Below are 22,426 nucleotides of genomic sequence, written 5' to 3' on the forward strand. Positions count from 1 at the left end.
TTGTCTTAAAAATTCTTTTAAAAATACAAACTTCTTGTATGCTACTTTGGAGGATAGTTATTCTGTTTCTAAGAAGATGGTTACCCTGGAGAATCAAAAACAATTCTGATTCTCAATTACCAAGCCAACGATCCGCGAAGCTAGACTCGTCAGAAAGAAAGTAATAAATAAATACAGCTCGTTAGTTTGATTAATCAGATTATCTGATCCACTCCAACCAACAGTGCTATCGGTATGTACAATTAAACTAGGAAGCTCAAAAATCAAGCTAGCACATATAGCAAATGAAAAGAATGAAAAAGCGGAGATAGCGACGTATTTAACAATATCGAAGTCTAAAGGAATTAAACTGAAAAACTCAAAAATTAAGCTGATACATGTAACTACAGCTAGAATAGTAGAACCTGGACAAATATTTGTTCATCTATTGAGTATTACAACGACTATATTTTGAATATTTGATATATTTGTACGCGCCCTATGCATTCTATGCATTTTTGCATCTTTCAAATTTCCCATAAATGCATAAAAATCCGCATTCTACTATATAGGAAGTATGTAACAGGTATATGACACATACATGTATAACAAATCTAAAAATTTGAGATACGAAGTTAATGACGTATTTGGGTTCCTCGAAGGGAATTCAGTTAGAAGATGACCTATATAGCCGAAGTCTGGGTTAGCTCTTCAAGGCATTCTGACCGAGCGAATCTAGTATGCGCGGTATCGGGTAGCCGAACACTATATCGGCAACAAGACCACGAACAAGGAAGGCTTTCTCCGTTGACCTTGGAACCCAGCTAAAGCCCCGCAGCTACATGAACTTGAACCAGTCCCGTGTTCTTTCCTTACGTCCGCTGATGGCCATCGTTAATTCCTTTTCTTAAAGTCGATGTTTTCGGAACAATTACAAAACCGGACACATTAACGCGCTCTTTTTCAACGAGGGATCGATCGAGGCTGTTGATTGTGTAATCCGACCTCGATTTCAGGGATGTTGGACCCGGTCTTCCTGGGATAGGCAGGATTTATGCTCGTGTGAATTCACCGACCAAGGCCGACTTTTTACAGAAGCTTCGTAAACGTGATTTTGTTAGTAGCTGGCAGTAGACTCGTCGACCGATTGGCGCAGCATAACATAGAAAGTAGCCTAAGCGCGGTGAAAGTCTAGTTTCAGGCAAACAAGTTACACAAGCTGATCTCGTTCATTGGAAGATGTTTAGATTACGGTTACGAACGATTTCAATGAAATTCTGATGTTTAAAGCGTGTTAGAGCGGATGGTGCGTGAATTAATTCATTTTTGAAATGTATATACTACCGATCATTACTATTACTCATTAAACTTACTCGAACAGTACAATAGTATAATAAATAGAAATTAGAAGCAACATTAAATAATGATTGATAGTATTAAACATCAGTAACTGTTGTAATATTTATGACGTACATTTGAATTTTATGGCACGTATAGTTTTGAGGGTTTCGTTGAGTATGTTGTGGAGCATTCTTGAAGAGGATTAGTGTATCTTTTTTTGAATTACAGAAGGCTACGGACGACACAGGGTTATTAAAATAGCTAGACGTCGAAGAGACGAAGTGTATCGGTTGAAAGTGAACAGGCACGCAGAGGTATTCTCTAAATAGACCGAACATGAGGACCTCCTTCGAAGACCTTGCTGTCTCACCCAACTGTTCCTCTTTGTCCCAGACATTTTATCCCGTTTTAATTATAGGACTATTTTCGTTCCTGTTCTCTCTTTTTCGCGGCTCTTAACCCTTTAAAGACACACGTTAGAGGTACATTCTATTTGTAAACTTTTTTCATCAATTTATATTATCGGAGCCAGTTTTCGTTATTGCGATTGTGAAAGAGAATCGGTTAATATTTTTTCTTGCTAACAGTATGTAAGTTACTTTGTTTAGGTTTTAATTGTTATGCATTTATAAAATATTTAAAGATACGAAAGTACCATAGAATCCATAAATACAAAATATTCAAGGTAGAATACTCGATACAATATCTAGTATGTAAAACAAACCTATCTTAGGTTTTCTCTCTCTCTCTCTCTCTCTCTCTCTCTCTCTCTCTCTCTAATTGTGTTCATAAAAGTAGAGATTTGCATAAAAGAGTCTACTAATGTATCGTTTCACTGCTTGGTTCGTAATGGGTTAATCGATTATCGTTAAAAACACTATGATTCACTGTAGAAAAGAAGACATCCCTTTTTCTTATTTACACTCGACTACTCCATATCTAGATCGTATACTCCCCTACGTATTTATCTCTGAATTTTCTCGGCAACTCTCCCTTTCCATTTATTTCACTTTCGTCAAATCAGCTTCCCCCTCTTTTCTTTATCATTCTCTATCATTTCCTCCGCTCCTCTCCTCAACCAGACGTTCACCATCTCTCGAAATATCTCCACGTCGTCGTCTCTATCTCATCAAGTTGAGCTCTTTCCCTCTCGCTGCTAGCTCGCCCCACTCGTCGTTCCTTCTCTATTCTAACTCATGCGTGCTATAACGCGTCTCGTCCCTAACCTAATCCAACGAGAGTCGTGCTGAGCCATACCACGGACTACAGCCAGCCGCGCACTACATTCAGACCGGTTTGATGATTCAGGTTCATCTAGATCTAAACAACTACGACCTCGGCCACGTAATACGTTGGTCGCGAGACTCGCGGCCAGCCACCACACATAGATTACCCCCTGTGAGAATGGGCAACGAACGGGGCGCATTATGCGCACTCTGCAAGTAGATACAGGATTCTTTGGAAGAATATCGACTCGTAGAAATACAACACGCTGCACGATATCGTAGATAAATAGATTTAGGTAGCACCATTTTAATATATCGCAGATCGATAACATTCACCGATAATCGGATTGATCGATATTCAGAAACTTATCTTGAACTGCCAACTTCTTATCGAGTCAGTTACAGAGCATTGGCGTTTATTGCAAAATCAACGAATGAGAACGTTTAAACACGATAATAAATCTGTTATCGGCAAATAAATTACTGACACATTTTTTGAAGGTATGTAGAATGAAAAGCAAAATCGCAGAAATGTGAAAAATAATTAATTTCATTCATACATCAGATATATTTTTATTAGCAATTTTAAAAATAATGTCAAATTCTACTGACAAATGTAACGAACTGAAAACAGCAACGATTTTTGCCATGATATTCTATTCATCAAAAAAATAAAGAATCTAATGTATAAATTCCTTTCCTCTTTAAGTACACTATGACAGACAAAAGAATCGAGACTACAAAGCGGACAAACGAATACAATTAGTCGTTGAAGCTATTCTTTCCGACGTTTTTGGTCACGAGAAAAATTCAACGTCAAGCGTATAAGCAATATCAATATCCAGAACAAAGGTTATAACTCGTATCCCTCCGTCGTATGTTATGTTATTAAGCCTGAAAATTCAGTGTTCCAAGACATTCAGGAACAATGGTGCGGGAACGAGTGTTAGCCTGAAATCCTCGACAAGGGAGACCTTGACCTTCGCTAGACGACCTACAACGCCCGCTTCGTTCTGTCGTTTAAGGGGATCCTTGGACGAAATTCAGAAGGGTTTAATGTCTACGCCATTATACTTATTATAATCCATTCTTCCGTGTCTCGACAAGGAAAGGGGGATTCGTCTCAGCAATCGGTCTTCTCGACGAACCAGATGAATGTGCTTCGCAATAGCCTCGAATAGAGTTCTTTACAGAGCATAGATATTGTATGGTATAATATATCAACTTCTATGTTAAATGTACCAGCTTTAAATCCCTCGATTAAATATTTTTCTGAGTTGTATTGTATAATTTTAAATTAATTCAATTTAATCTTTTAATAATCCAACAAAAATACTTCCATAATTTTATAGTTATAGCTCTCATGATAAAAATATTTTTATAGTTCTATAAAAATAATTTTAACATAGCATAGGATCAGATGAAATATTAAAACACGCCAAGCAACTCAAATTTCCAAGAACTTTTTAAAACCAATCCTTCTGTGAGTGACCTTACATTAAGCTTACTATGAAAACAGGCTCACAGTGCTTTTTCAAAGCAGAATCATCTCGGTTTAACGGAACTATAAACGGAGAAGCTTTGAATCAAAAGAGTTGCATCTTGACATGTGTCTCGTACGAGGGCATGTTTCAAAGCAACTGTGAAAGCACCGCGTTGATCCAGGAGTACTGATGGCTAGGTACGCCATTGCACCGAGATAGATGGATGGTTATAGCGAGTGCGTCGAAGCGGGATGCGGGGGCTGATCGATAAAAGCGGCAGTCGGGTTCACGAGCCTCATTCAAGGACAAGGCCATGTGATAGCGGCCGCGCAACCGCGGCCGCGCAGTCAGCCACCCCTGCCTATCGGCTGGTCGTTTACGTCAGGCTTGTCGCTATACTATGCAAAACCCTGCTCATATTCCGTTTGAGAAATTAGCCGCGGATTATGTAAAATCTCCCTCTAAGATAGGACGGATAAGTACCCATTTGCTGCTGTTATTAATCGACGTAAATTTCGTAAACAGAGGATATTCTCTTACATTGCAAATTTTTGCAAATTAAAAGAATATTCTATGCAAATATTTTTGCGAACGTAATTTGGAAATACGAAATTGTAGAATCGTCTTCGTTTCTCAATTATACCGGTATGTTTCTGATTATATTTGTAATATAAAGGAAGATAAAAGATAATTGTAAAATTAATTCTTAAAATCAAGAATATCGCATTTCTTTTATTATAACGTAATGTTTTAATTATTCTAGAAATTTCGTGTAAAAATTTATATCGATTAACGTGTTTTAATGCAAAATGAAATTTCGAGGTACAATTAAATACGCAATTGTATAGTAGAAAACGTGTTTCAACAGCGCGAGCAATCGTCTCCCTCGGTTGTGTAGTACGCATCAGCCACGCACACGTGCCTAGGTCAACCGTGGGTGGCACGATTAGCTCTGTCTGCTCCTCTGCAACCCCTACTATCCCATTAGCGCAAGTTCGTTTGCACTCGTGGACGACACGCGCGGTCTAAACGTTCGGATACGCTCTTGTACCATATATACGAATATTGTCTTCATATTTGCTCTCCTATCGTAATTGCGGGCATCTCTATGGCATATTTAACAAAACGTTCGCGTGTTCGCTGCGACGCACTTGTCGCGTTCCGCCGGGTATCTGTCTTTCGTACAAATGCTGTAGTCCTTCGTGTAGTTCGCGCGCTATGAATGCGCACGCGCCGCTGGACTCGTCCCAGCGTACACGCGCGCGCGAAAGAAATTCAAGAGGGTAGGTGTGATGGAAGGTTTGGCCTCTCATTTGCTTCCGGCTGAGAGAGTGTGCATATACGTGTGCTTTTTTGTCTCTGTCTAATCCGATCAAGGAAACGAAAGAGAGCAGAAGGGATAGACAAAGATAGGGTATAATGACCGAAAAAGTTAACACAAGAGAAGAGGCAGAAACAAATGAAAATAAAGATATCGTGAAAGAGAGAGGCAACGAGCGAGACAGCGTTATCACGAAAGAGGGAGAGTAGTAGCGACCAGAACAAGGAAGGGCAATAGACGAAACCGAAGAGGAGAAAGAATAGGGAGCTGGCGCGCGTGAAATAAAGACAGAGAGCGGCGCGGCAGTGTGTGCGCACCGGGAGATCGTGTTACGTGGCGTAGTGTGGGGTCGTATCGCGAAGCAGCCGCTTTATATACGTGCGCTGTCAGTGCACGCGGATAGCGCGCTGGAACGTCGAACGCTATAGGTCGAACCATGCTCGCTTGCCACAGGCTATAGGCTATCCATAGGGGCGCGATAAAGAGCGAAATAGAGAGCGAGAAGGGGCGAGAAACTAAGGGAGACGGAATCTATGTAGAACGAAGACGAACATACGCACAGAAGGAGACGGAGGGAGATAGACAGAGGGCGAGAATGAAACGGAGATAATACCGAGAGAGAGAGATATCGGGCGTGAGGGAGATATCTAGATGAAGAAAGAGAGAGAGAGAAACAAGAGCGCTTATGCACCGCTGAATCCACCGCGGCCTGCCGCACTCTCACTTTCGCCGGCGCCGATGACGGTTCTCGTCGTCGTCGGCTCACTGCCGTCTGTGCTCCAACCACCGACTTTTTTTTTCGTTTGACCGTGAGTGTGACACGTAACGCACTAATCCACGCGCTTTTCAACGAGGAGTGTCTCGATAAAGAAAGAGAGAGATAAAGTGTGGAGCATAGAGGGCGCGCTCTCGTAATGATCTCCCGCGTTTGTCTCGTCCACGTGATCGATCGTATCGATTATCGATCGAAGTGAGAGAAACGACACGGCCGCGAGTCGCGTACACAGTTCGTAATCGAAGCTAGTCGATTTGTCGCGAGACTGAACGGAATCACGTTGCTTTTTGATTTACCTCGTGATGAAACTCGAGTAGGGGTTGACGCTCTTGGAGACCTTCGCGACGATAAACCGCGGTCAACCGTGGAGGTGGATCTCGATCGCTGTCTTCGTCTCGGCCGTACATATTAAGGGTGACAGAGGAAAACCGAGAGTGCTCGAAAAGAGGGGGAGAGTAACTCTCTGGCACGAAAGCGGGAGCGAGAAAGCAGAAGGGAGGAGGACGCTGCGTGGGTGGTGGGAGAGAGGGAAAGGTCGGCGGTGGCTCGCGAGGGACTGACTACTCGTATTCCGAGGACTGTTGTTTTCGACGAACTGCTAAGAAACACTCTCGTCCACGCGGACCGGTCTTACGTGTATTCTCCCTTTACACAGTCTCGCATCGTACGATAACGACTAGTTGTGAGACCAAGATCTATCAGTGATACTTCAATGTTCAGTCGAACGCGATCGGAATTGTGTCTCGCACGTGTTATTCGATATTGTGAAACGTTAAACGTGTGACATCTGTCGACACGTTGGAGGTTATGAATGGAGATATTTCAACCGAATTTTCGGACAAGTGATTCACTACTGTTTTTCAGTGACTAATAGAACTGGAATGTAAATATGTTTACATACATGCATCCAAGAGACGGCGTATTGTGTTGAAATATTACATCAATGATTTTCTAACGGTCTGTGTATCTTGAAGGATATTCCAAAGGACACTCGCTCGAAGCACACATGCTATGAGGGACCAGAAATTGTGACAAATCTCCGAGATATTTGAAAGTGGACAGTGACTGGAATTTTTCTGTGGCACTAGGATACGTCGCGTTTGTATTTCCATGGATCGATTTTCCCGGATGATCGCGGTCCCTTCGGTGAAACGTGATCGCTAATCGTTAGCGTGAAGATAGAACGCGCGGCGCGCGTAAAGTGAGTGATTAGTTCGGAGTGTCGCCGCGAGGGCTTCCGCTGCAGGTGTCACGCCGTCGCAAGACATTGACCGTGACATTCGAGAGACATCCGCGCGGAGATACGGTGAAACGTAGCCACAAACGAGGTGAATCAGTTAGTGACTGAATTATTATTCTAGTGCACGCGTTTTTTCTTTTATTCCTTTTACGATATACTGTGTGACCGACGAAAATATCAAGCCTCGATTTTGCTAACTCGTCCACGAGTTTGATCTTGATCGTCATTCATGTGTCTGCATGTTTCGTGAATGAAGCCGATCGTAACGGTTGTTCGCGAAAGATTTTTAAGTGCAATCCCGTGACCCGCGGCCGCGGGTGAAATATATTAAACGTGGCTCACACGGCGAGGGACAGGGCCGCCGAACTCCAGGCGGAAGTAAGGAGCGCGATCAGGGTTCTTCATGGCTGGTGCCCTAGGCCGCCCCAGGGGCACCGCGGTGACACGGTCCTGATGTCACCACAGACTCAAATGCGAGGAAATCATAGAAACGGAGGACCAACTCAGCAACCACCGCCAGCCACTGTCGTAGTCAGTTCAACGTCCAGTATGAGACCACCGCCACCGCCACCGCCCCCCAGGGCTAGAGCCTCCAACGAGGGCAAAGGCCACCACGAAGAACCGACCAGCTCCATTCCTGATCTCGGTGAGCCATACATTCTTTTCCTTTCTTTTGTTCTTCTATTTTAAGGTTATATTTTCTGTTGAATAATTAAGGAAAGTTATTATGTAAGTCCTTGGACTATGGAGCAGAGTATTGAAATCATAGATAGTCTCTTTATTTTGTTAATACGTCTAGGGAAAGTGAAATAGTTTCTCGAAGGTTAGAAATAATTTTTAAACGATAGATATAAAAAGTATGTTACGTATTTCATTTTGGAATAGGCTAATGGCCTGGAATATTTCTTGTAACTTGTTACAACATTGCAGCAATCCATGTTAAATACGGATTTTTCATTTTCGAGAGTTTATTTCGCTCTTAATAAAAATGCATAAAAAATGGTGATTAAGTTTGGATTTTGAGCCTTTCTCACTTATCGAAATCTGCAGAAATGGATAATTTCGTTTGATATAATTAATCTGCTTTTTTTTCACGATATCATGGCGTCTTTTACAGTGACGATTGCAAAAATATCGATAATATTTAGGGTTCAGATGGTAGATCGTCACGATTACGATCGTTTTTTATTATGCTATCGAATATTCGTAATACATCATATCGTGTGCGTAAAAAATGGGGTAATTTTATCACGATTATCTACTCTTAACGATCGAGTCGATTGGTCCCTGAGCGTGCAGATTTTAGATTCATTATAATGTTTAAATCTCGACATCGGACCTTGAACTTTAACTTGAATTTACGTGGCCTACCCGTGTATCAGTTAATAGCAGAAATTCTTTTCTTTTCAACGTTCTATTTCAAAATTATAAGACTTGATAAACGAGAAATGAAAAATTGTGGCAGTGATTGAAAGTTCTTGAACAGTAAATATTTTAATTTAATTTCTTATAAATATTACGATATGAGCCAAGTAACGATACGATTAATTTAATCTGTTCTATCTTTGGATTGTTCAAATTCATTTCGATATGTTAAACGAATTTACAAGGAAATTAAAACCAGCGATCGAAAGATAACAATCGAAGTATCGTGTACTCGAATGGAACAGTCCATGTAGATACCATAAGCACACAGTGTATAATGACAAAGAATCATTTACTGAGTGTCTTCAAATGAGGTTTTGAATAGCTAAAAGTTTCCATTACCCTTCCCAACTTAAGTCTCTGCTTCAAACACATAAAATAAATATACATTACATCAAAATAAATATACATTATCTTTTTCTATTTTCGTTACATATACCTCTCCGACCTTCAAATATTCCCCTCAGGGAAAACTTGTCTTTTCATCCTTCAAAAAGAAGCAAGTCACTGTCCATTCACCTTGTGACAAATTCGAAGCAAACCGCTATTGCCTGCTTGAATGAGAAACACGAGATTTTCCTCGTTTGATCAAGTTACGGGAACATAATTTACAAGCGAGAATAAGGAAGATGTTACGTGAAGTTTCATTGTCGATGGAGTACGGAATTTCCTATATTCCAAATTAATTGAGAATTCTGCTAAATATCAGTAACCAAATTATTAATCTTCCATAGGCGAAAATATTTGTTCACAGGCAACCTGGCTCGTTTATACCCAAATCTAATCCTTTTTACACTTCTCAAACTTGCTACTAAATTATATAATTATACAATATAATTATATAATTATACAAACATAAATTATGTCTGTAATACCTGTTTCAATAAAAAATGAAAACTCTTATGGAAATAATTGTAGGATGAAATTTCGTTTAAATCGTGAACGATTCAATTTGCTTACGCAAAGTTAATTTGTTACATCAGTTCTTGCCGTAATTAATTTCCGTATTTTATTATAATCCTGCGCAGGGATGTCTCCCCCTTCCCCCCTGGTATTCGCAGAAACTGTTCGCGTACCGACCAGTGTACTATGTTTAGTGTTTACGTCTGTACGTTTCATTAACGATAAGCACCGCTAAGCGCTATCGTCTGCGCTGTTCGTGACGGCCGGACGTTTGTGTAACGCGAAGGCCGAACTCGTAGGAGATCCGGGGAGAGAAAGTTGACAGTAGCGCGACGCTGCAAAGCTCGATCGAGCCATTTCGTGCCTAAAAATAAGTTTTTCATCTCTTGGACGGAGTAAAAGCCTCCCTCTTACCGCTATCCGGTGTGTATACGCTTTTACTCCGAATATATCGGCGGTCGTGGCGTGTAAGCAAACACTGATACTCGTGGTTTTACCCTGCGGATGCACGAGCTTTTCTATTTCCTTCTTTTCTTCTTGTATTTTTTCTCTGTTCTCTTTTTTTATGTTTTGGTTAAATCACAACGGGAGGGGATGGGGCGATGTAACCTCTTTGTCGAGCGTCGTGATTTTCACGTGTAATATGATGTCTGCGTATAGGGTGAACTGATGAAGGTTTGTCCGTGGGGATTTGGTAGATTTCATAGGGAGAACGATGAGGTACGACGTTGGAGTTTAGGTTAGGTTTGTAATTGATAGGGGTGTGGTGTCGGTGAAATATGGTTGTTTCTTTGGAACAAATGATTTCGTATGATTAACCCTTCGTGGAAAGGGTTAGACGATATTTCACTCTTGGATTTCTTTGAAGCGAATCTTTAGTTTTTATTCGTAAACGTTGCAAAGCTTTGACTCGATGAAAGATTGTATAATATAATAGGCATTACTTTAGGAAGTATCTCAGAATTTTCTCAGATTTTTTAGTGGTTTATAAAAGCAGAAAAATTAGGGCACGAACAATCCGCTTTGCCTACCGGGAGGGAATAAATTTGATTATAATAATTGTAATAAAATACATGTAATAATTAGAGAGTATGCATAGCATCATAGTTTGATAAAACGATAATGTGTAACTTTGGTTTTTTAATAATTCAATCCATCACTTCTGTCCATTCAGAGAAGCATCGTTTTGCTAAACAAATTATAAAGACCGACATAAATCACAAATTTGTAATTCCTCCATTGCTTGAGCATTTTTCTCTTGCAAGAGAGGTACTCGGTGTTCTCGGCGAGCAGCATGATTGATACTCGTTTTTACGCGTTGTATACAAACGAACTTTGTTAAACAGAGTCGAATCGCTCGAATGCACGTGCACTTGAGCGACATAAAATCTTGTTATTCTCGAAAGTCGAGCCTCGCGAGACAGGAACGCGTTTTACAACCTCTCTTATATTCGTTATTAATTCAAAATAAATTGGCAACAAGCTGGTAAAGGCAAACGCACCGCCGGAGAAACTGCGACCGAAGGTGAATTGGAAAATGAAAGTAAATCGATGGAGTGGTTCAATAGACACGTTGTTGAAGCGAGGACTTGAGACGAACCACGTTACGGGGGCTTCGTCCCCTGAAAGCTAATATCTGACCTGCTTGATAATCGATAATCGATCCGTGGTCGATGAACAGAGGCCTCCTTGCTGACGAAACAATCTGCATAAGGCGAACTGCTCGATTCGCGGCTGCTTTATTGATTCAGACAGCACTACCTACGAACAAGAAAAAGTCACAGATATTGCATTCTATCCGTTAATTATACGCCATTCGCGTTTCTACGTAATTATGAAGCATTATCATTTTCTGATCATAACAATTTACTGCGATGGAATCAGTAATTTGAAATAATTCTCTTGTAAAACATTTTTGACTGCTTAATATGGAAAGTTGATTGTTGGTTATTTTGAAATTCTGTTTAGTATTTTAAGGATTATATTTAGTATTTTAGCAATTTTATTTTAGATTTCTAAACATTTTATTTGGAAGTTAGACCTATTTTAGATAGGAATTTAGGAGGTTTTATTTGTAATTTTAGAAATTGTATTTATTTCATTCAACATTCAAGGTATCTTTAAAGAGAAATTCATTAGTTTCTATAATATATTTTAGTGAAATTCTGTATCTTTTTTTTTATAGAAGAAGATCAAGACATTTATCATTATTGAATAATATTGAACAATATAATCCTTAAAATATGAGAAATATAAAATGAACTGTGACAAGTGTAGACCAATAGAAATTAAAATTTTTGGTACATCGAGTCAAATAGTTATCGTTAATCGAAAGCGAGTGAAACTATTGGAGTGTGCTGGATATCTGTTTGAACTTGTGTATAATATTAATCTCACAAGTATTTCGGCCCCGTTGGAAATTTAAATAACAAACAGTTTCGGCATGGAAGATCAACCGGTTTGTTAAGATGACGACCTCGATATGCAAATACAATTTAAGCCATCGATATGTCGTGCTTAATGTCAGGGTCGTTGATCTATTGATTGTAGTATTGGCAAAAAATCAATCACCATTTGTACGTTCTAATCTACATATGTACATCAATTCGTTTCTTTCATTGCACATTACTAGTCTCTTTTTTTTACTAATTTTTCCACTTTGAAATCCCCAAAAAACTGAAATTCGCTAAGACGTCATTCATTTTCATGCCAATGTCGATTATGTTAAATGTAATGTAATATAAATTCAGTTTTTTTCATTTTAAGTGCTTGAAGAAAATCAAGTTTTGTAGGTCATAGATACATTTTATAATATTTTCAAAAATTACAATGATAATGATACAAGATATAATTAAATATCTGTTTATTTTTAATTCCTAAAGAAATTAATATTTGCAAACACCATGGGAAATACGTAAAAAATATAGAAACAGTTTTAAAGTAATTAGATACAGTATAGCATAATGCCAGTTAAAAATTGTAAGGCAACTTCATTCGATCAAAAACAAAATTTCTGCGTGTTTCTATAAAGCTAATTTCGAATTTTACAAATTCATTTGGGGAAACCAGGGGTTCAAAGTTCCTGTTCGCACTACTTCACGATACTCCATGTGCACGACAGGTTGTCGGGTTTGATTTTTGCTCTGATAAACGGCGGTCTGAGGCAGTTGAGAAAATACGGCATTCGTTTCCATGACATTGAACGGGTGGCACGTTATCACAGCTACGATGACGTAGCTGATAAAGGTAGTGGATTCCACGAGCGACGAGGGTTTAGGGTTCGAACGAATCCAGTTGCTACTGTTGAGAACATGGTGAGAACGTGAAAAACCGTTTTCTACGAATCAGAAATCGTTTTCTATAAATCAACTGCTCGAGGAACGATTTGGAGGATTGTAAAATTCTTAAAATTTCAAAACGAGTAAATATGTTAATTGGTCCGTGACGTATTCACCAAAACGATCCTTGCTATTTCTTATTTCCTTATTTCCTAGTTTGCAAACTTTATATTTGCGTAACAGACTGTTCAGAATGGTTTACATGTTTAATTAACGCTTAATTAACGTACTTGAGTCATTCGAATTACGATTCTTTCGATTCGTTTGGTGCTTGATTTAACGTTATCAGTGTCGAAAGATAAAGAATACAAAACGTGCTGCGGTCTCGTTATCCGCTCTCGCTTTTGAAAAATGTGTGTTAATGATGTTTGTATTAGACGACGAGATACATCCAATTTTTAGATCACTATGTGTGTTAAGCGTTATTTTTCGAACTTTGACAGTGTATATCGACAAATAGAGGGAATTATGGAATTATATGGAACAGTAACTTTTCATTTCCAAGCTTTTCCATATTCCTTGTCAGGTTAATCATCGTTTACAAAAATATTATTTCTATTGTATTGTATCTCAGAAGGCATCGTTGTTTTGATCGTACGCCGTATTGTCTGATAAAAGAAAAATTGGAGGCATTCGTTTCACTTAACATGCGCATCAGTTTTCCTTGGCTTCATGAGAATTGTTTATGACGATAGTCAGTGGCTTTTCACGATCTATGCTAATCTTTCGACGAAGGAAAAAATCTCGGTGCTTGCTCTAAATATAGATTCGACGAGATGACGCGAGTACCGTGACCTTGGCCATGAGAAATTCCGGAAAGCGCCCCGAAAACCCGCTGATACGTTTCATCGCGGAGATGCCCGCATATTGTATTAATAGTGAATATTTCGTCTCATTAAAAATACCATTTTTCTTTCCACGCTTTAACCTATTCAATGACCCTTTCTACTCGAATTCTTCCAGCAAGTTCCTTTTCTCCAATCAGCAAAATAAAACGTTATTTTTTTTAAAAATCAGAAATATAAAATTTTGGATTGATGGAATTGTTAGTAAATGGGAAGATAAATTATTACAATTGAAGTTTTTATCGAGAATATTACAATTCTTTTTCTGTAGATTTATATTATCGAATGTTTGTTCCTTTAAGATTCTGTTTCTTTCTTCAAATAGTTGGGAAAAAGAATTTCTAGAATTTTCCTCATTTCTATCTTTTCCTCTATCTTGATTCTAGACTTTTATTAAGTTTGAAGAAACGAAACTATTTGTAGCATCATAATACGTCATAGAAATATTTTGTGTCTATGATTTCTGTAAAGTCTATTACTTTAATATAATTCTTTATATCTTGGCGAAATACTTCTACTTTTTCTTAATTCGCCATTATCTTTATTATTAAGCGTTGAAAGTTCTTCGAATTGTTTTTCGCTGCAATTATCTTCTATACAAACGTTGGATCCGCAAATTCGATATTCGTATCTTACAAAAAAATAACTTAAATTATTTTCGATGAGTACTTAAAACATATGTCCCTTTTCTATCTCTATTTCGATAACTCGATAAACTATTCATTTATCAATTAATATTCCAATACACGTATACTGTATACCTATATTCCAGTTTCCTTGTGTTTAAAACCACACATTTTCCAAATGCCAACTTTTTTTTCGGATCACTTTACGAAACAGGTAATATGCACACCGTTTGGCTATAAATTATGCACGCGCGCTTTATGCAAACCAAATTATATACGCGTATCGTCATCAGCCGGGTCGAAGCGAGGACGAGCACTAGTGGGTTTGTTTGCGCGAACCGCAGACGAGAAAACAACGCAGCGAATTTTGTTTCGCGGTAGTCGGAGTACAGGCAGCTTTATTTGTATTGCAAAGAATACAGGTAGACACGATGGGGGCGGCGGAGGCGGCAATCGCGATGTTGATTTTGACTGGGCTAAATCGGCGTTTTAAAATAGTCCCCGGTGTTATCGTGGCTCCGTATCATCGGCTGACTGGAGGCCAAGGCCTGCTGACGTGTATTCCCCGATTCGACTAACCTAACAGAGAAAGAGACAGAAAAAGAGAGAGAATCTTGCGACGATTCTAGGTTTCGTTGTACAGTGACCTGGAGAGCGACATCTCGTGAACAAAATTCATCTTTTCGATTTTAATTTCGTACGAAGATTCTACAAGATGATCGATGAGGCACAATTTTTTGTTCTTTTACGCGAAGACTACGGGGGAAAGCTGAAGCCCCTTTTCTTTGATTCTGTAATTTTTCTGTTAGTCGCTGAAGTGAGAAGAGGAATCTATTTTACAAAATAGGGACATTTTGTATAAACACCAATAGTACAATTAATTTCGTAAAAATATTTCAACTTCTTCGAGTAATCTATGTGTACAATTGATTGAGACGTATTTTTCAAAAATCTGTCGCGCGTTCAAAGCGAATTCCAATATATCGCAGTTATTACATCGCATTAAAGTTGGGAAAAACATTTCGCGGAACAATTATCTTCTTTCTTCCTAACATTTTGCTTCGAAGCATACAAAAAATTCGGCGGATAAGATTTGTCTGGGTCGATTTAAAAATAGTTTAAAGCTCCTCGGTTCCGTAGAGTTCAATGTCAGTCTGAATAGGCTGACACGCAGAGGGTGCGAACCGCTGCGCTTCGCAACGTGTACCATGGGCGCAGACACCCTTCAGTCCTTGTTTCAAGATGCATCCGTGTGCGTGCATTTGCTACTACATGCACGCAGCACGTGCGCGTCAAGTGCGTGCAGCATTGTCGCTCGTATGCATCATGCACGCCAGTGGTTTCCAAACTTTCCGTTTCGAAATTCCACCCCTATAAATCTGCAATTTGCATTGAACGTATTACGTGGAAACCTATTTTCTAGCTTTCTAATCGCTTTACTCATTGAACTGTAATCCTCGTTTGATTTCTGCATATTTTCCTACTCATATATTTATGCAATATTTTATCATTTGGATTTTTTCACTTGACTTTTACGTTCTTGTATGTTTGATGTTGTTATTCGTTTGAGAGTAAATGCGAGAAGCAATAAAATAAGGAATGGAAAGTCTCGCATAAATTTTCTGGCGTATCTTTCTAGGAAGAAAACGTCAGTCCCTAAAAAGTTGGTAGATCGGAAGAAGGGTCACGGCTCGAAAACTGGCTACGTCGTCGTGTTAACTGATAAGCAGAGCAAATATTTTTAGGACCCCCGTGTCTTTATCTCGGCCCTCGGAATCGTTGGAACCTGTTCGTTCTCGAAAAAAGTTTCAGTCGATCCATTCTCGGTTCTTTCGTCTGGAAGATTTCTCTAATCTCCCTCTTTTTTCTCTATCTATATCATTTCTGGAAATCGGAATTATTTGATAAACGTCATCAACAAATATCGGAAAAGATATAATTTCATACATGTTAATCGTCTTTCACCAATGGCTACATTTGAAAAAAGGCAAATAGCGAGCTTGTTATTGTCACGAAAGGAGATTAAAAAAGGGTTGGTAATTTTGTACACGTTGATAATTTTTCTCCGACAGTCCAATTAAGAAAAAGAGAAACTGCGAATATTTATTACGAGCAAGGGGGTGGTCACGACTAATTAATGCATCGTGTAACGTGGATCGACAGGGTCACAGAGAAGCGTGCCAACCGTCCAGACACACCCCCCTTCTCTTTCCCTTCCTTCTACCCCCGCCAGCTCATTTTTTTTCACCGGTCAAATAGCTGTCCCACACACGGTAATTTACAGAATGATCCGAGCTAGAAAAAAATATGGCAAAGTCGCGGCGGATAGGCGATAATATGGGAGCACGTCGATGTTGAAGGCTTCAGGTTCAAGGGTAGAATGCATCGGGCTAATTACTTGTTGCGTGGCGTGTATCTCGGCGATCTTTCTCGACCAGACAGCTAGTTTGTCGGATCGTTATTCGTCTCTTATAATTTATACGTTGTTTCCTTCTTCGTCCCATCTCAGAACGCAGAAGAATATATCTCATATATTTTGCTGCTCTAATTAGTATTAATTATTCAATCATAGCTTTGGTTGTAATCTTCTTCTAATATCTTTATCTTTTTTACCACAAATGGTTTATAAATAGATGGGTACGTAAATGTTGATTCATTTTTCAAAGAAAAATTCAGTATTTTATTATCTATTTGTACTTATACTCTCATAGCTTGAACACACGTATTACATCACACACACATATAAATCCTATCAGAGTCGTTAATAGAACGCAGATAATTATGCATATTCATAATTCTATGAAAAATCTAAATACGAGATTTGTTTCATTTACTAGGTGTCGCAATGTGTGCTTGCCTTTGGGTATTTCCTATATTTTTACGAATGTAAAACATCTTCAGAATACGTATCAAGCCAAAGAGTACTCGTTATAATATTTAGTAGATGACACAAATCTTTATTTAAGTCACATTTATTTATCCTTTCAAAAGTATGGATTTGCATAAATATCTGTAATCATGCAATCTGGATATTTCTGTATTTTTAAATTTCGCATAAACGCGCAGAGATCAATCCATTCGCCGTATAATAGTCAAATAATAAGTTTCCATTTTCTAGTGAAAAAATTAGAAAATCCACGATACTTACAACCCCAAATTGCTAAATTCGTCAAATAATTTTAATTGAAAATTTATAATTTTCTAACCAACAAACAAGAGGCACAAAATCTATCAAATTTTTACATGATTCGAGAGAACTCGTTCGAAATTCCTGACCTCCGATTGTGCGTCAGTGAATCGGTATTTCTCGAAGTAATTAGTGACTTTAAATGTCCTTCTTTCATTTCCCCCGGGCCCATTGTCTGACTAGTTCTGCTCCGTTTCAAGCGACACGCCGCACCGAGACACCCTGTACGCACGAACACGCTTAAGCGAACGCGACTTCACGTACGAGCGTTTGGCCTCCCTTTCATCCTCCACCATTATTGTCTGCCCTTTTTCTCTGTCCTCTTCCATTCTTTATACGTCGCCCTCGACATCTCTTCTTTTCTCGTGCCGACGCGTGTCTGTCTGGCTCTCTTCTCTTCTCTTCTTTTAGCAACGAGAAAGGGAAAGGGAAGCGACAGGGCTCCTCCACGGTACGGTGGTAGAAACGCATTCGTCGGAATGAAAGATTTTTCACCCCTTCAGCCAGCTTGGCCGTCTCTTTGAGTCTTAACTCGATCTTAATTGCCGCTCGGTGAATGGGATTGCGGGACTTCGGAAATCGAGAAAAAAGCTTTTTTCTCGTTCACCAGACGATGCAGACTGTGGTTAATGTTATTGAGGAGTTTCAAGGAATCGAGTGTCTTTTAGTATTTTTAATAGGGTTTCATACAATGTATGAAGTAAAAGTCCTTCTTCGCATCGAACAAACGACGCAGTCTGTGGTTAACGTTATTCAGGAATTTCAAGGAATTTTTCTGAATATTTTTCGTAGGGTTAATTGCGCTTTTATTTACGATTATACGAGTAATATTTAGATGAAAATTCTTGAAGGTGAAAGCACTGGTAAAATTAATTTCGTTACTGCAATTATGTAGGATACCGATCTTAAAAAATTTAATAATGCTATATATATATATATATAGGTATTATTTCGTTTCGAGGGAAAAATCGAAACAAATATGTGACTTTTTAATCGAAACGCCAGTATAACGCCTATTTTAATGTAAATTTAAGTGCGTTGTTTTATGTATTTTTATTTATTGAATCTTGTTTTTCACGTTTTTAACAAACTGCCGGAATCTGACATTCTCCTACCTATGTTGTAATTCGTTCCAAACAGGCATCGTTACAAATCGCTGTATCAGACATGCAAAAATATCGCGAAATTTAACAATTTTTGTTACGAATATTTAAAAATTCACATGTCATACGTGTGAAGAAAGAAACATTTGAAATTCATAGTCTCTCCAATAAATAATGTTCCTTTTTTTACAAAAATATAATTCGTCTTTCGAAATAAAATAATCACATCTTCCTGTCCCCCCCCCCCAAAATACTATGCGGAATACGCTGCAATTTAATCAGCAGCAAAATACCGTTAACAAATTTCATGTTAAACGATAATACGAGTTGGAAAATTAAATTCGTAACATTTCCAAAATTTAAAATTAACTTAATTGCGAATGATAGATCAAAGATCAAGCATTATACTGTACAATTAGTTGGTAAACGAGTTTTATCGAGTCTTTCTTTGGTAGGTGACGGTCGTGTAGCGACAGAGATCTCTTGATTCTGGGCTTGTCAGCACCGGATATTTCAAGTGCGACGTAAATCCATCGTATAATTATTGTTTCTTGAAACGGGCCGACCACTTCGGCCCGTCTCGTCGGAACGTCTGAATGCGTCAATCGTGACGGCATTGTTCGTTCAATGAAAGCGATAGAATGGTGGCGAGAGCAATGCTCCTCGAGAGAGTGCATCGGCGAAGTGCACCGCCTTGACCCTGCCTCTGTTGCACCGCTCTTGATTCCATGGCCCAATTTAAAGCGGATCCGAGACTACATTTTCAAAACAACCTTCTTTCGTTCTTTCGTTCTTCTAATCTATACATTTTAATCAGAAGAGAAAGAAGAAAACGGCCGTTGTTTATAGAAGATTTTATTTAGATGTACATCCTCGTCAAAAACTTTGAGCTACTCTTTTAGATGAAATAAATTTTCTCGTAAGCGTTTACCACGAATTACTATATCATAATAATTATAAATATCATTTCCAGATATAATTAATTATAATTTCAATGCTATCGTAAAATATTTATTTATTTATGGATATATTTATTTATTTCCTTTGAAATTCTAACATGCGCTGAACTTTTGTCCACAAGTATATAAGAGAAGTTCAAATTTGCATTCTTTTATTTCACGATGACTGTATATAGCTTTCTTTCGTTTCTGTTTGTTTGTAGTATAAAATTGTAAATATATTAAGATGGATATATATATATACGGTTAAAGATACAGTTGTTATACGGTAATATATAAAATCGAAGATTCGTGGTATCAAAATATGACACAGAGCGTATCTTGTAAATTTTATTCCTCTTTTTTATGACATTTTTTTAAGTGGAACTATTTCTTTGAAGTTTTATAGGCGAAAGTTCAAGGTAAGGGGCGATGTCTTTTCCAAAGCGGTATCATGTTAAAAACAAGGTTTTAAAAACGTGAAGTTTTTAGTGCTTGAGTCACGTGGTGCTTGAACTGCAGCAGGCGCTGTAAAAACTTCTTAAGCTTTTTTTCTCCCCTATGTTTTCCTTTCCGTGAATTTATCTAAAAAATTGACAGCACATGGAATTAAATTTTTTATATGAAATTCATGGATATAATCTCTGTAGAATTCTTAAAGAATTAAATAAAATAAATTCTTGTTTACCATAAAAAGCAGGTTGTGTAATGTTGCACGATGTCGAAAAGACGTAATCGTAGTATCGTTAAGCTCTCATACCAGATATTCTATCAAAAATAAATTTTGCAATCGTGTTATCATTTTCAATTTATCAACCGTTTATCACTCGCGTATTATGCATAAACAACGAACAACAAGTATCTGATTGCAGATCTTTACCAAATATAATGTAATATAATATAAAATTTTATAAATATATAATATGATTGTATGAACGTATGAAAAAGTTATGCAGAGCGAAGATGAACAGATAAACCGCAGATTACTTCTAATTCTTCTCATTTATTTTAGAATTCCAGACAGTTTCTTTCCTTATTTCTTCGCTTTGAACGTGGCTGAAAGAGGAAAGATTAGTGCATAAAATAACGAGAAAAAGTTTAGGGGAACAGACATCTGAGGAACGATAATCAACAGTCGAGACAGAAGAATTCGAGGCGTATAGTAGCTGTTATCAGTCAAGGCCAAGTGATAGGAAGCTTCGCTTTTATGTAGTTTCATTTCATCGAACGACTCGATCGTTTTAATTTTTCTCTCTTCGTATTTTCGTTGTAGTTCTACGAAGAAATTTTTTCAAATTTTGTGACATTTAAAAATACTTTATTTCGATTTCGAATTCGAAGAATTATAGAAATAGACAGGCTGATTTTAATCTGTCCTCGGGCGAAGGATAGACGGCCGTAAATTTGGACAAATTTGAAATTCTCCGAAAAGAAACCGAAAGTGCATTTTCCTGGGTACTTTTTTCTTTTCTTTTATTCAAGAGCAGATACAGATATAGGTGTACACGTAATTTACGTATCCTACAATATTGCGGACTTATTTTGAAAAGTCGCAATACTTGCCAATTTTTGAAATCGTGTGACACGGGTGTACATTTTGTATGAAATTCTTTTCGACGTGTGTTCATTGTGTCATTTAAATTTTAAATTTCAGATCTATCATTAACATGAAATTTAATATTTTGCTTCTCATCGAAATATTTAACATTACTCGTGTAAACTTCAATGATATCTAATCACTGGATCGATATTTAATTAATAAGAGATCTTCTTGAAAGAAATTCATAAATCCATATCTACATATGTAGATGTAACCATCAATTTCTTATCAATTTTACCAATGGCCTGCTACAAAAATTACCATGCCATGTTTCATTTAATTATTCAACGAGAATTAATTTACTACCAAATACGTTGTACTTGTTCAAGTGAAATCGCATCGAAGGAAATAAAGAAACAAAATTTGATGAAGAAAACTGGGTAAATTATTGCATACTGTGTTACAAAAATCCTCAATTCCCATTCAACGCAAATATTTCACCCCATACTCTACTACAAAAATTCTCATCTTAGATCAAGATTATCAGAATCCATCTATTACCAAATTGCTTGTATTTATTTTTATTGAAGTGTACCATTCCATCAGAAGGAAACTAGAAGAAAGAATTTCTTGAAGAGACCTCGGATGTATCGATATCTACTTCTTGCCATTTATTTGTAACTTTCTTCGCTCTACTCTCTATTACAGAGAAACCTCACTAATCTCACTCGACGTCGTATTTCGTATACGATAATACAATATATAACAAATATGTTATTGTATTAGTTTGCTGCTAAAATATCGAGCTAGTGGAAAACTACACCGACCCGATGACAATGACTGAGAAAATCAGCGTGGGCCGACAGGAACGAGAGTTGGAAAGTAGCGCGGTCCGCAGTGTCACCTAACGTTCCAAGACATATCGTTATTCAGCAAAATCTAACTAGTAGATCTCTCTCTGCGCACATTGTCAAATCTATATTGTTGTATTGTTCAAATCTATATAACGAAAAAATAATAACAAAATAGAGAAACTAACAAAAGAAGATGGACGAGACTCTACAGCGGAGGAACCTATCAACTGGGACGCTGTAACGTCGCTAAACGCAAAAGACATTATTCTCGGTTGTGCAAGCGCAGAAACGGAGCGTTGCT

General features: G+C 38.0%; 2 protein-coding genes across 2 annotated transcripts in view; one reads left to right on the top strand and one right to left on the bottom strand.

Moving 5' to 3' along the window:
- The window catches only part of LOC132907252 (UDP-glucosyltransferase 2-like), a 273,020-nt gene that overhangs the window by 169,087 nt on the left and 81,507 nt on the right, over positions 1-22,426 (bottom strand). The gene's annotated exons all lie outside the window — the stretch shown is intronic.
- The window catches only part of LOC132907241 (nuclear hormone receptor E75), a 216,708-nt gene continuing 202,086 nt past the window's right edge, over positions 7,805-22,426 (top strand). The window contains exon 1 of the mRNA XM_060960137.1: positions 7,805-8,012. Coding sequence (XP_060816120.1) covers positions 7,820-8,012 — 193 coding nt within the window. The 5' untranslated portion in view covers positions 7,805-7,819. The remainder of the gene's footprint in view (positions 8,013-22,426) is intronic.

The sequence above is a fragment of the Bombus pascuorum genome, chromosome 5 (genome assembly GCF_905332965.1).
Source record: "Bombus pascuorum chromosome 5, iyBomPasc1.1, whole genome shotgun sequence".
Lineage (NCBI taxonomy): Eukaryota > Metazoa > Arthropoda > Insecta > Hymenoptera > Apidae > Bombus > Bombus pascuorum.